General features: G+C 44.2%; 1 protein-coding gene across 4 annotated transcripts in view; it reads right to left on the bottom strand.

The window, feature by feature from the left end:
• The window catches only part of rptor (regulatory associated protein of MTOR, complex 1), a 361,851-nt gene that overhangs the window by 83,080 nt on the left and 263,771 nt on the right, over positions 1-15,000 (bottom strand). For all 4 annotated transcript variants that reach the window (XM_063201318.1, XM_063201331.1, XM_063201308.1 and 1 more), the window contains exons 18-21: positions 12,143-12,283; positions 10,415-10,535; positions 7,666-7,806; positions 2,204-2,359 (exon numbers count right to left, since the gene is read on the bottom strand). In XM_063201318.1, the coding sequence (XP_063057388.1) occupies positions 2,204-2,359; positions 7,666-7,806; positions 10,415-10,535; positions 12,143-12,283 (559 nt within the window). The remainder of the gene's footprint in view (positions 1-2,203; positions 2,360-7,665; positions 7,807-10,414; positions 10,536-12,142; positions 12,284-15,000) is intronic.

Raw genomic sequence — 15,000 nt, 5'->3', positions numbered from 1 at the left:
TTGTACATGCCTTACAAGTTACTTATACAGGCAAATTGTATGTATTAGTGCTAATAGATGTATCCCTAAAATAAAGTGTTACCGTTTTCCCCACATTTGCATCACAATTTGAGGTTAGAGTAAGGTTTAGAATTATGGTCAAGTGATTCGACAATGCAGATAGACAGTGTTGCATAAAGAAACACTGTGCAGGGGAAAACCAATTGTTCTCCCTACCCCAATCCACGTAGACATAACATGTAATAATTTCAGAACGTACTGAAAGAAGGTGGGTAATAGTACATGTTTGTACACATTGTAATTGAGGACCAACACAACACATCATAGATTTTAATTCTTCTCGTTCTTATCTCCACTCTACTTCCATAGTGGCTCAGCAGGAAGCAGCATCAACCACCAAACTGAGAGAGCAAGTTTGTAGGGATGCACAATACCACTTTTTTTGAAAACCGATATGAGGGCGAGTACATTAATGTCTGTACTTGCTGATACTGAGTACAGATACCGATACTTTTACCCACAACATATAATAAAAATAAATGCACAGCTTATTTTCCCACCTGTGATATTTGTTTAACTGACCATGTGCCTGGTATCGGCAAGTGTTTGACAAGTACGAGTACGAGTACGAGTATAATGAGCAAGCATCTGGGCCGATACCAATACCAGTATCGGTATGCGTGCATCCCTAGAAGTTTGATTCTATCTTCTCCTGACCCCATGAAATGGGTCCGTGAGGCCAGGCACTGAGCCCCATATTGCCTGACTACAGGCTCCTTCGCACGGCACTCTTTTGCCATGAGCGTGTGGGTGGGTGGGCACGAGGCATTAACATATAAAGTGCTTTAGGCTCTCTGCTTGGTAGGAAAGTGCAATACACAGGCGGTCCATCTACTATTATGGAGTCTCTCTCCCCTCTTTTTCCTCCATGAGAGAGGGGCTAGACCGCTTCAGATCAGATCTGACTGACACATAAACTTCACAGGCTGGTTCCTGCCTCACTTCTTATTCCCCTACCGCCAAGGCTCTTGGATTTGAAAGTTGTTTCAGGGCTCATTCACACACCAAGGGCTTCTCTCCCATACACCACTTCACACAGACAAACAAACTTCAAGCTTTCTGCCCCGTATTTGTTTCAGGATGCAGCTTGACAGCTTGGAGACTATCGACACAGCATGCATATTTCTCAGTGTGTTCCGTCTGTGGTGCACACTCAGAATATCGGCTGCAATTTTATTTTTTATTTACTTAACCTTTCCTGAACTAGGAAGTGGTGCAATTGAATTACAATAACTCTTCTGCCAGAGAGTCCTGGTCAAGAAGGAAAAGAAGGAATGAGAAAAGCCAAACTGTAGTGTCCGTGAAGACTCTCACTCATCCATGTTCAGTCGTGTTCTCAAGCTCCTCAGTCATGTTCTCAAGCTCCACATGGATTTCGAGCACCAAAACAGCACAACAGTTGCTTACAACCCAACTCGGCCAAAATCCTTTTGAAAGCCAATGCACAACTACGGTATTCATCTGAAGCTTGGACATGTTTCAATTCCCCCATCCGTCAGTACACAGCACACATACAACAAGCTCAAGTCTTCTAGCCGGCGCCCACAACAGTTTAGAATGCACCTCGACAGCTTAGGCTCTTGACAGAGGTTGCATAATTCCCATTACCCCTGTGTATCCCCAGTCTGCACACAGAATATGGTCTGCAATTACAAAATGGAACCTAGTTGTATTTTTCTACATGCTGATGGTTCATCCAAGTCATGCTACCCAAAGCACTCTGGTTGTACGCAACTAGACTCTGCCCTATTTGAATTGAAAGTGCTGGCACACTGGTCAAGGGTGTGCAACTACCTTTTCTTTGGGACTTAATTTGATAGACATGATAAAGCGTGACTATAGTGTTTCTCTATTAATATGAATGGCAAATTCATCAAAATTGCAGTTCTTGGGTTCTACCTTGCCACCAAAAAGACACGCAAAGGGGGGGGGGGGTGTGGGAAGAGAGATGGGTGATGAGTGGTCAACTTCTATTTAAGACAGGACAGTAAAGAGTGGGACAGGAAACGAGTGGGAGAAATAGACAGGGGAGGATCGGGAAATGACCCGGGTCGGGAATCGAACCCCGGTCGCCCGCATAACAGTCCAGTGCCCAGCTGAATAATGGGCAGTACAAGGGCAGTGCATCTTTGACCGTACTCACCGATGAGCGAGTTGAGCGAGGAGTAGGAGCTGACCCTCCTCATCTTGTCGATGGTCTCGAAGGAGAGGATGTACTCGTCGTTGTCGGGGCTGCCCAGCGTGCTGCTGGCACTGCTGCTGGTGCTCAGATTGCCCGGGGAGAATGCCACCGGCCCACCTGCAACAACACACACACAAAGATATACAAGTTACAATGCACATACATCACCACCAACAACAGACTTCTGATGGCGCATTGGTTACCTGGTTGTACACTCATGCACGCACGCACGTGTTGCACACGCACGCACGCACACACGCACGCACGCACGCACGCACGCACGCACGCACACACACAGGTTAGGAACTCCATGTTAATATGTACGTTGTGCACATATGCCAAGTTCACGGGGGTTACCAGAACAATGATTACAAGACTTTGTTATTGACTGACTGCAATTCATCACACAAGACCTCGTGGCCACGGTGCATTGAGGAACCCTCTGATGTGAAAACGACATCAAACACACAGGGAGGTCAGTGGAAGTCACTGGGCTTTTGTGGCTGGGCAACTGTTGGGTGCTTTGTTATTGCATGTGCGTGTGTTAGTGTTCTGTGTGTGTGTGTGTTTGTGTGTGATAGTGTTCTGTGTACATGTGTTTGTGGGTGCCTGTGTGTGATAGTGTTCTGTGTACATGTGTTTGTGTGTGTGTGTGTGTGTGTGTGTGTGTGTGTGTGTGTGTGTGTGTGTGTGTGTGTGTGTGTGTGTGTGTATGTGCGTGTGCTCGTATGTGATAGTGTTCCGTGTGTGTGTGTGTGTGTGTGTGTGTGTGTGTGTGTGTGTGTGTGTGTGCGTGCGTGCGTGCGTGCGTGCGTGCGTGCGTGCGTGCGTGCGCGCATGTGTGATAGTGTTCTGTGTGTGTGATAGTGTTCTGTGTGTGTGATAGTGTTCTGTGTGCATGTGCGTGTGTGTGTTGATGGGGGTCAGTCTACTCAATGAATCTCATTATTGTTATTATTACAGCACCACCGCACTGGGAGAGTGTGGGGGCTCCCTGGAGTACAGCACACTGGCTGGAGTTAGGCCTAGAGCCTTCAAGTCAGTCTTAGCAGCACAGGGCCGGCAAACTGGCTGTAAAAAAACACAACCCTCAGGAGTTACGGAACACCAAACATCTTCTAGTACAGTAAGATACATTAAGCCTGTGCTTTTCCTGGATCCATGTGACGTCAAGCAAACGCCCCTGTAGGAGACTTTCGGCGAGGAGACTTTTGGAGTCTTTAGTTTGAGAATAAATGGCGTTCCATTATCGCTGTAGATGGAAGTAGTGCGGAAGGAGGGGACGATGGCCCCTTAGAAGACTGAGTTTGAGCATAACCCTTTACTTTCGGTAGGCAGGGTTTGGGTTATCTTACTGTAATAGAAGATGTGTGGTTACTCTTTGGCTGCTTACCAATTTGTTCCAGCCAGACTCCAGCCCAGTGCCCCGTCACAAATTATGTGTCAATGCATTTTTGTTCAGTATCACAAGAACGACAATTCAGACATTACTTAGTCATTTTCAGTCAGGAAAGTAGGCCGGTGACTGGCTGGGGGAACAAGTCCGACAGGTGGACAAAGATGCGTCTGTCTATGCACTGTCACCTTGTGGACACAGGAGGGAATTACAATTTAAAGAAAACGGACGGACAGACAGATAGACAGACAGATGGACCGACGGACGGACAAGATAGTTGGATCTAAAAAAAACACTTTCACTTTGGCGCTCATCAATACGGTCCTTTGGTTGTTTCTTCTAGTCTGCAGACTCATTCCATGGTATTGGTGACGTCTCAATATGATAATAAGTTTCTATCCAATGTCTTACACAACAAATGAAAATCATTTCAGAGAATAGGCTTATTAGCAATCAGGATGTCTAATGAGGGAAAGACTCAGCTTGAGATGCATAAAGGTCAAGATATATGAAGAGATTTCCAAAGAATAGGTTGTCTCTGCAATCACACTGTGAAATCCACCTGTATGCTGGTAGGGAGGAAGGCAGTTGCACACAGGGCTCTACGCTTAGATATTTCATTAGGAGCACCTGTGAAGTGAAAAAAATTAGGGGCACAGATAAAAATTTAGGAGCACAGTGCGTTTTTGTGACGCAGCTTCATTATTAACACACAGATACAGAGAATATACTCTTTCCACACTCAAATACACATTCTAGAGGGGTAGGCCTACAATCAAAATCACTTGGGGCCACTTTTCCAAATTCCCCCCAGTAAAATGACTAAACTAAATATTACACATTTATATCTATATTCACATTAATTTCTATACGCAGCTGGTGTTTCAATTCAGGCCTACACAGCAGGATCTGGCAGGGAGCTGGGATGAAATTGGTCAGGGGGGCAGATTTTTTACAAGAGAGACCAGAGAGGCAATTACACTTCTGTCCTGAAAATACAATGACTCGCATATGAGTATGCTATGTAGCCTATGAGGCTATGATTAGCCTACCCATGGGTTACACTTTTTTTTTTTTAAATGCATTTGGTAGGCCTACCACAGTAACAGCAACTCAGTAATCTGAATATTACCCTTTGAAAAATACAACATTGTTCTTTACTTGCATTTTAGAATTGAAACAAAAAAGAGTGGATGCCAACCAAACACATTTCCTCTAAATAACAATTTGGCAATATTGAAGGCTTGCACATCAAAAGCGTGCCCTACGCTACACCCCGAGACTGTCCAACAAAATACTGACTTCACATGACGTGACGTGATGATGACAGTTGAGCAAGTGAGCGCACAGAGAGAGCCTGCTATGTGTCCTCCCCTGCCAAGGTCTCAGGACGAGTAACATAAAGTACCACGTACTTACAAGATAAGTGTATGTAAACCGAAGCTATTTCTTCTCACAAAGTTAACAGGTTGAGCATTTGTTAGCATTTGTGCTAAGCGGAGAATTAGCAATTCTAGCGCCAAAGTTTCTCTCCAGCTCTTCTCCGTCCCTGGAAGCGGTCGATACTCCCGACGCTTAGCTTTCAAAACTCCCCCGACTGTTTGTCTGTCTGCCTCTGTCTCTCTGTGCACAACGCGCACGCGGTCTTTTGCACATTCTCTCGTTCACACGTTTTGCGTTTCTCTATGGGGTGTATTTATTTTAGGAGCAAAATACAATTGAAAGGGTTGAAACATCTACTCGCACACGTGCGCCCTTTCCATTATTTCGTTCGCACAATCATTTATTTTAGGGGCATATGCGAGCAAAATGCTCGCACTGTAGAGCCCTGGTTGCACACATGTCCACACAACCGGTAACAAACCGCTAGAAATATGAACGCAGCGACACTGCCATTTGGCAAGAAGCCTAGAATATTAAACATGAAGAATATTTGATTACATAGAAATATCTGTGGGGAATGCCGGCTCCCCTTGTCTTTGAAGACTTTGCCAGTCTTTGTCAACTACAAAGCAATAAACCCAGATGATTAAAATCCTGCAAAATACATGAAACGGTGTCTGAAACAGTGATTGCATGATACAGTGATTAAAACAACAATGACCAAGTAAATAATATTGAGTGTGTAGACAGCCTCTCCACTGTTAAAGATCTAAAAAGCCCAGGCTAACTCGATCTAAGTCTGGCCGGACCCAGCGTGTCGCAATGCCCATAACGAAAATAAAATCATGAAGACTTTATTGACTTAGTTTGCTATCCAGGTGAGCTGGCAAGCAGAGTAAATGATCGTTTTTCATCCACTTAGTGGTAATTTGAATGGACTACCTGAGACAACACAGCCTGGCTGGTAATATATTCCTTCAGACTTGGCTGGTGACAGACCAAACAACTGTGGCCTGCAATGACTGGACTGGCAATCTGGCATCTTGGTTCCTCCAGTCTCTGTCGACAGGGTTGGACTGGTAATTTGGCATATAACGCATTTTCCCAGTGGGTTGTTGTTGTTTTGTTTAAAGTTTTCCTTTAGAAACTGGTCTACAATTTAGATGGCAGCCCATTGGTGCATACAGTGATAGTGGGGTGCAGGCTGGTCTGTCAAACAACTGTGGTCTGCCATGAGTTGGATTGGTAATCTGGCATACAGCACATTTTCTCGGTGGGCTGACAGTCTTCAGGGTCAATTGTTTTTTGCTGATGTTGTTTTGTTTTAAGTTTTCCTTTTGAGATTAGTCAAAAATGTATATGGCATACAGTACAGTATAGCGGGGGGCGGGCTGGACTATGCCAAAAATGTCCAGAACGGCCCTGTGTGCCTCTCTTGTTTAGACTGAGAGTTATTACTAACAACTCGTGATTTCACCCACACACACACACCTCTGGCAGATGCGTTGTAGATGATCCATAGATCGCTGATTAGAAGAGGAAACAAACTATAAAAACTATAAACCTCCTGCACACTGACTTTTTCGCTTTAACTTCATTCTTATTGTTTCAGGCATAGACCTTAAAGTGAGAGCTGTTCAAATGTAACAAAAAGTCCTGCGCACTGTCGAGTCCCTAAAGCAAATATTGGCTCAATATTTCGGGCAGTTCAATTTACCTGAAGGGGGTCAGATTAGGTCAAGATATTTTACATTCTACCCTTCCTGAATTCTGTCTGGGTTTTGTGTAAAGTGTGTGTAAAACCTTTCTTACATTTCAATGACAACCCCACTGTGGTATATATTCAATGCACCTGCCCGACAAAAGAGGTTTGTCAAATAGCTCTTTCATTACACTGGTGTGGAAGTTAAAGAACGAGAGAGAGAGAGAGAGAGAGAGAGAGAGAGAGAGAGAGAGAGAGGGGAGAGAGAGAGAGAGATAAAGAGAGAGCTAAAGAGAGAGATAGAGAGAGAAAAAGCGTGTCACTCCCTTAAGCGTCTGACTGACTGTGACCAGAGCAGAGTCTATTGTCAGGGAGCAGCCAGGAGTCTTTGAAGAGGGCCAAGACACAAATCAATAAGGAGTGATGCGAAATCAAACACCCTCTCATTGGCACCCAGGTCCACAACAAAGAGACTACTCATCAAAGTACACTGACTGACTGCCTGACTGACTGAGTGACTGATTCTGTGTCTCTCAGCTAAAATGGAGTCGACATGGAGAAAGGCATTCCCTTTGCTGGTTAGGATGCCGATTTTAAGACTGCAAGATGACTAAATAATGAACTGTATCTACATATATAATAGCACATGTAACTATGTCCAATGTCAATCTCAATGCTATGTGACTCACTTGCGATGGCGTAAAAATAGAGAAAGGCATTCCCTGTGTGTCACATTGCCATTGACAGCCAGCTGAATTTCAAATGGCATACATAACGTAACAAGGTAGAATCTATGGAATCAATGTGGACCTAAACTATTCAGTTGGATGTGACAGTAGCACAGTCACTTGCAGTTAGGATAGAGTGTTTAAGACTGAATCTGCCAATGAATTCTCAGCCATCGTTTCCACTGCGGGTCTATGAATGTGCACCGCGCCTCACCTTCTTCATTGAGGTTGAGGTTCTGCAGGCTCTTGTTGAGGTTGCGTGCGGTGGTGGCGGCGCGGATGTTGGTGTAGGAGTTGACGGAGCGCAGGCGGGGGATGGCCGGGCTGTCCTTCACTGGCGTCAGGTTGCCTGGCTCTGGAGGACAGGGTTGGTTGGAGGGAAGAACACACAAAATGTTCAGCATAGTTCTAGTTCAGTTCAGGATTGGTTGGAGGGAAGGCAACACAATAGGCAAAAAAAAACCCAGATAAAACTATTCGTTTCGCATTCGATTTCTCCCCTTTCATGGCTTGACTCAAACGTTACCTGGCCCTGGAAGACATGGAGGGATGGCAAGAGAACAGGTGGTTTAGTTTAGTCCACCTGTTTCCCTAGTGGGCACACTGCACAAGCCTTCAGCAACACAGGTGGCAAGTGTGAGGCAGGTAGATATAATCAAAGGGTGACCTTGGGTGATATAGCTATTCAATTCATTATTATAGTTTTCCACCAAGCTGAAAAAACACTGAAATGTATTTAGGGTTGTTTGGAAGATGACAGGTAATAAGGGTTCTCTATTTTTTTTTTCCCATCTTAAGCTGAAACCCCTACAGATACGTATTTGAAATGCTAGTGCATTATTATCTTTTAAGAGCATCTTATTCTCTATTCCTGAATGTAGCTGGAGTTTAAGTCTGGAGTCTGTTTTGTGTTGGCGATCCAAAGGTAGATTTCTACTGTAGTGGACAAAAAAAGTTCATTCTACTCTAAAGGTTTGTTTGAAAAAGGTGCCATATCTCCACAAACACTTTAACTCAGAAACCTAGATTGACTTATTGAAGAGTATAGCGTTTTAAAATGTACAACCATTAAGGACATATGACATTAAGGCTGAACTCTTATAATTAATATTATGGAACAAAACGACTGAAAAGTGACTTTTGAAAAGTGATGTTACTACTGATCTTAACAAGAGTACGACAACAAATGCAAATATCTTTGCTCAGCCTGCAAACATCGAGATGTTGTGATGGTGATGGATGCTAGTGTGCTTGTGAAAAATGAGCAACAATATTCCACTGCTTCTTTATGCCATATGGGGGATGAGCCCTTTACACTGCAACCGTTCTCGCAATAAATCACTTTGCTTATTTCAATACGCGAAAATTAGATTAAATGTGTAATCTTTGTAAGAAGCCACACTGTTGGCACCACAGTGGAGTATCAACAACATCTCTTTGCTTTTCTTTTCACACAGGCTCATTTCCTTTAATATTCAGTAACAAAGTAAGCAAGAAACAAGTTCAAAAGAAACCAAATAGCATGGTTCTACTTGTTTACTTCATAAAGGTACTTTTACTCATTGACTAATTAACGGCTGCAACTGAAACGGGAAGAAACGCACTGTCTTGCATCACAAGATTTGAAGTCAGGCTGTCAAACATTTATTTATTTTGTGTCAGCCTGAATTTGCATGCAAGGTAAATAATGGGAACAAAACATTGCTATGCTTAAGTGACAGCTGAATAAAAAAAATTGTTGATGAACAGCAGGAATATGACCCTCCGCCCATGTTCACCTCTTCCATGCTACTACTAGTATACACTCTTTCCATCCCACTACTCTACATCTCGTCACATGGCTTGCTAAATAACCACTATATGCGTGATGTGGAATGGCAAATCAGGCTTTAATGATTTAATGTTATATAGTGTATCCATGTTTAGGGAGTTTTAAAAGTGAGTAGTGTAGTATACTGCACCCATGTCTAGGGAGTTTCAAAGTGGGTAGTGCACTATAGTGCACCCATGTCTAGGGAGTTTCAAAGTCAGTAGTGCACTATACTGTACCCATGTCTAGGGAGGTTCAAAGTAAGTAGTGCACTATACTGTACCCATGTCTAGGGAGGTTCAAAGTGGGTAGAGCAGTATAGTGCAAAATACTAACTGTCACTAGCAAGAACAAACTGATCAAAATCTCCAACTTGGCATCCAAGATAATACACCTCCCCAACCCCAGCCTCACTGACGCAAATGACAAAGCCATCACACGCCTAGCCCAAACAATAGCAAGCAGCCCGTAACCACCCCCTGAACCAGTTCTTCACCTTTCTTCCATCTGGTCGCAGGTACGGGACCCCTCGACTGGCAAAAAGCACATTTCAAGAAAAGTTTTGTTCCCTCAGCTATAACTGCACTGAACAAACTTTTGTGACACACGCACACGCGTATGTGTCTATGTGTGAAAATGGTGTCTCTGTATGTATGGCAAATGAGATATGTACAAGATCTAACCTGATGGAACTGAACAGTCTGAAGTGAAAACAAATATCCCTATGGGACAATAAAGAATATAATCTAATCTATTCTACCCATGTCTAAGGAGTTTCAAAGTGGGTAGTGCAGTATAGTGTTCCCATGGCTATATGGGTAATATTGGGTAAGCGGTTAGAGCGTCAGACTTGTAGCCCAAAGCTTGCCTGTTTGTCTCCCGACCCACAAGGTTGATGGGGGGAGTAATTAACCAGTGCTCTCCACCATCCTCCTCCATGACTGAGGTACCCTGAGCATGCTAACGTCCCGCCGCACTGCTCCCTTGGGGCACCATTTGGGGCTGCCCCCTTGCACGGGTGAGGTATAAATGCAATGTCGTTGTGTGCAGTGTGCAGTGAACACTTGTGCATTGTGGAGTGCTGTGTCACAATGGCAATGGGAGTTGGAGTTTCCCAATAGGGCTTTCACTTCACTTTCACTTCATAGTGTACCTGTGCTGTTGGCTGGCGAGGGCACGGCGTAGTTCTTCTCCTCCTCCATGAACTGCAGAGCCACAGTGCAGAAGTTACTCTCGTACTGCACCACCAGGTGACTCAGGGCCACCACCAGCTCCTGTAGAACCAACACAACAACACCAGAGTTAGATCATTGGCTTCCCCAATACCAACAGAGCTATACTGTTACATAGAGTTCCCCAATACCAACAGAATATTACGGTTACATAGAGTTCCCCAATACAAACAGAATGTGCAGACTCCATTCAGAAAGAATGGGCTGCGCTCTCTGGACAGTGGACACTAGGTGAACTGCAGGCATGGGTAAAATAGGGAGTGGTGAGGCTGTATGTAATACTGGCTGACAGTGCAGACACTAAAGAGAGAAAAACTGCCGTTCTGAAGCGTGTACGTTGATAAAAAAAAATAGAGATTCCGAAAAGTACACTTGTTATGCTATTTTGAGAGGGAAGAGGCTGTTCCAGAAGCATAGGAGATGTTTGTTGTTACAAAACATTTAACTACTGACTGGACTGATGACATCGCCAGGAATGCCCATGTCTGTGGTGCCCACTCCATATCTGAAGTTAGCACGAGCATCCGTTATCTTATTTCGGAAAAAACACCTGTCGAATCTCTGTACAAGTGAACGGAGCATGGTCGATTTTAAGGCAGTGGTGCGCACGCAGCCAAATTACGTCATACCTGTTTATAAACTCTAAAGCGGTCTATACCAACAGAACACCACTGTTGCATAGATTTCTCCAATACCAAGAAAACAACACTGTTACATAGACTTCTCCCTTTATCAACAGAAAAAAACACTCTTGGACAGACTTAAGTACTCGCCAGTACCAGCAACACACCACAAGTAGCCAGAGTGTAGTGACTTAACTACATTGAGTTAGACATTTTAGTATCCCCACTACTTACATAATACCTCTCTCAGTTAGATTTGTGTAGTAGGGTACATAAATCTAACTGTGAGAGGTATTACCAAGAAATCCCCAATGGAAGACTGAAAAGGCTCCACTGACTGCAAAACCACTACTTTGCTAGACTTGGTGGAGTACATCCTGTACTTGCAGAATGACACTCATAATTAGATTGGAACACTGCCAACAGTGCATTAATACTGTTAGTTCAACTGATGTACCTCCCGCTACCTACAGAACACCACCATAATACATTCGCTAACAGTGTGTCGCTATAGCATTAATGATATGCAACATCCATTACCAGGTGTGTCATGTATGTTTCAGCTAGAAAGTCACGCATGCCTCAAGTGTATTATGCGTGCCCTGATGAAAGTGTCATGTATGTGACAACTGGCAAGTCATTTGCGCTGCAACAAGCATTTAAAGTATGCTGTGACTAGTGTGTCTTGTGTCTCTATAAGAGCAATCACGAGTTACGTAATGCTGCTAAGTTGATGACATAGTACTTCTATAAATGACTGAAGATCATTCAAATGAAACTGCAGATCAAGGAATGGTTCAACACAGTGTTACTTACTTTCCAGTGTTATTTCTAAGCCATAACAAATAATTAGAAATTAATGATTTGTGTAGTGAATGAGTCGTGAATATTCATCAAAGAGCATAGCTGTGCAAAGACCTAATGAAGATGCAAAGATTTTGGTTATACACGGCTAAATAAATCACACAGTGGACCTTTCATACGTGGTCCTAGTAGCAGGAAGTTGGCCGGCCCGGCCCCACCCACCTTGCGTACTACGGGGCTGCCGTCGTTGATGAGCTGCGCCAGCATCATGGCCACGTTGTGGTCGATGGTGGTCGAGTGGTCCGTCCGCTCCGCCGAGTTCCCCACGAACGTCCCCAGAGCAAAGACAGCTGCACATCGCACCTAACGGATTGACAAAAATACAATCTCAAGCAGGGCCCTAAATTAACTTTTTTTCACCAACAGCCAAAATGGCTAGTATATGTAAATCTTACAAGCCAAACACACACTCAATGGGTCAAAGTGGGTAGTGAGTTGTACAATGTCAGAGGGGCCCTAAATTAACTTTTTTTCACCACCCGCCACAATGGCTTGTAGATGTAAAACTTACAAGCCAAACACACACTCACTAATGGGTCAAGCTGGGTAGTAAGTTTGTCTTTCCTACCTGCCAGATTGAAATTTCCCCAGCATTTGACTGGTTGGCTGGTGTTAATTTAGAGCCCTGAATGTACGACAGACACACGTCGGTTGCAAACCGAAAGGAAATGGTTTCTGATGGACAGGTGGGACAACCAACATAGTGCCAAGTAGAGCCACTGCTCTCTAAGCAAATACTGCTCACATTAGAAAGTGAAACTATTAATGGCACTAATGGAATCTAGTAGTTGCAACCACATCATCATCATAAGCTAATGGCCACGACTCTAAATAATAAATCGCTGAACTTTACGAGATCCTCTCTGAGAGACTTGCCTAGAGCAAGCAAGCAAAAAAAAAAAAAAAAAAGAACGAGAGCGATTAATGGGCGGGAGGGCGTAAATCATGAGCCGCCACGAGCCGTCTTTCTGACAGAGACAGAAAGAGAAAGAGATGAATAATTCTTTTTGGAGTGACTCTGCTGCCACATGGGGCAGGCCAAGGCAGGGCATCCAGCTTAATCAAGATGGCAGAGGAGACTCTTGACAGCCGCCTAGATGGAGGACGGAAAACCTGCACTAGACACATACACACGCGTGTGTGTACATAGGGGTGTAAATAATAATCGATATGCATCGATCCTCAGCCGGCGTACTGAATCGAATCTTAACATATTGTGGGAGATTCTTAAGTATCAAAAATAATCGAATCGCTACTTTAAAGGTGCACTGTGTAATATACACACGGGCACCTACTCACAGACATGGTTGTGAAAGGGGGTGCACAGGAAAAACAGTGTGGCACGACCCATGCAAGGGGGGCCTTGAATGTAATCTGTAATCTTCCGGTATATGGGGGGCCTCGTCATGGTGAAGTTTGGGAAGCCCTGGTCTAGGCTACCTGACCTTTGACCTCACGTTGTGATGCGAAAAGAGGAAACTTCGGCTTTGTATATGTAGGCTTGGGCAAATATAAACATTTGGCGGCGTATATTGAACTGCTGGGTGTGAGACAGTGTTGGCCAGATACGGTACAAAAGCTCAGATGAGCCAGTAAGAAGGGCATCCGCACACACAAGGATGGACTTCAGAGACCAGGAGGTCTGGCAGTCATCAAAACATAGAGTTCGGCTCAGTTCATGGGCAAACACTGTTACGTGATCCACATGTCAGTAGCAATTAAGTCTTGACTGAGCGCTCACGTCTTGTGAAATCACTCCATTTAACACTAAAAAAAGAGATCAGATGCACCGATCGATGCGCTGCGAACGGGAGAAAAAAGTCTCATAACAGTTTAAACGAAGAGCGGATCAATAAGTGTATAACTGAGGTGAGCGTTGCTGATTAGCGCGGAGTCAAACCATTCCCTGTCGGCTTCAAAACGAGCCAACGGCCACAGCAGCTGTCTTTATTTACGGCTCATGACCCCTATAACACCTTATAACCTTCCCCACAACTTCCATTAGCGGATGATGGACTGGACCTATAGCAGGCGAAATGCCAACGTGGAGCCCAAAGGAAACAAATCAGTACAGATTCCCTTCCCTTCGAACAGAGTATACAACACACTGAGGTGAGTATTGTTGATTGTTGAGCATTGTTGATAACTGCTGTCAGGGTTAAAACTAAATGAGCCAATGGCCAGCAGCTGTCTTTATTCACGACTTATGACACCTTATAACACCTTATAACCTCTTCCATAACTTCCATGAGCTGATGATGGACAGGACGTATAGCACATAGCAGGCGAAAAGCCAAAGAGCAGCCCAACCCCTGAGGTGAGCATTGTTGATTATTGCCGTCAGGGTTAAAACTAAATGAGCCAATGGCCAGCAGCTGTCTTCATTCACGGCTTATGACACCTTATAACCTCTCCCATAACTTCCATTAGCCGATGATGGACTGGACCTATAGCAGGCGAAAAGCCAAAAAACACTGAGGTGAGCATTGTTGATCATTGCTGTCAGGGTTAAAACGAAATGAGCCAAAGGCCAACAGCTGTCTTTTTATTTACTGCTTATGACCTCTAAAACACCATATGCTGATGACCTTCCCATAACTTCTATTATCTAATGATGGACTGGACCTACAGCAGGTGAAAAGCCAACGTGCAGCCCAAAGGACACACATCAGCACAGATTCCCTTTACTTACAATTGAGTATACAACACTGAGGTGAGAATTGTTGATGACTGCTGTCAGGGTTAAAACTAAATGAGCCTATGGCCAGCAGCTGTCTTTTTTTTAATTTACGGCCTAAGACGCCTAAGACACCTACAATATCTTATAACCTTTGCCACAACTTCCATTAGCTGATGCTGGACTGGACTGGAGCTGGGGCGCCAAAGAGCCAAAGTGCAGCCCAAAGAAAACAAACCAGCACCACTCCCAACAAAGTACACGACATGCAGTATTTCAAGTGAACTTGGCAGTCGCTGAAAGTAATGTAGAGGTCAAACTCTGCACTTCTAGAGAGTTCTCT

This window comes from Engraulis encrasicolus, chromosome 1, assembly GCF_034702125.1.
Source record: "Engraulis encrasicolus isolate BLACKSEA-1 chromosome 1, IST_EnEncr_1.0, whole genome shotgun sequence".
NCBI classification, from domain to species: domain Eukaryota; kingdom Metazoa; phylum Chordata; class Actinopteri; order Clupeiformes; family Engraulidae; genus Engraulis; species Engraulis encrasicolus.
This window is presented reverse-complemented; position numbering and strand designations above follow the sequence as displayed.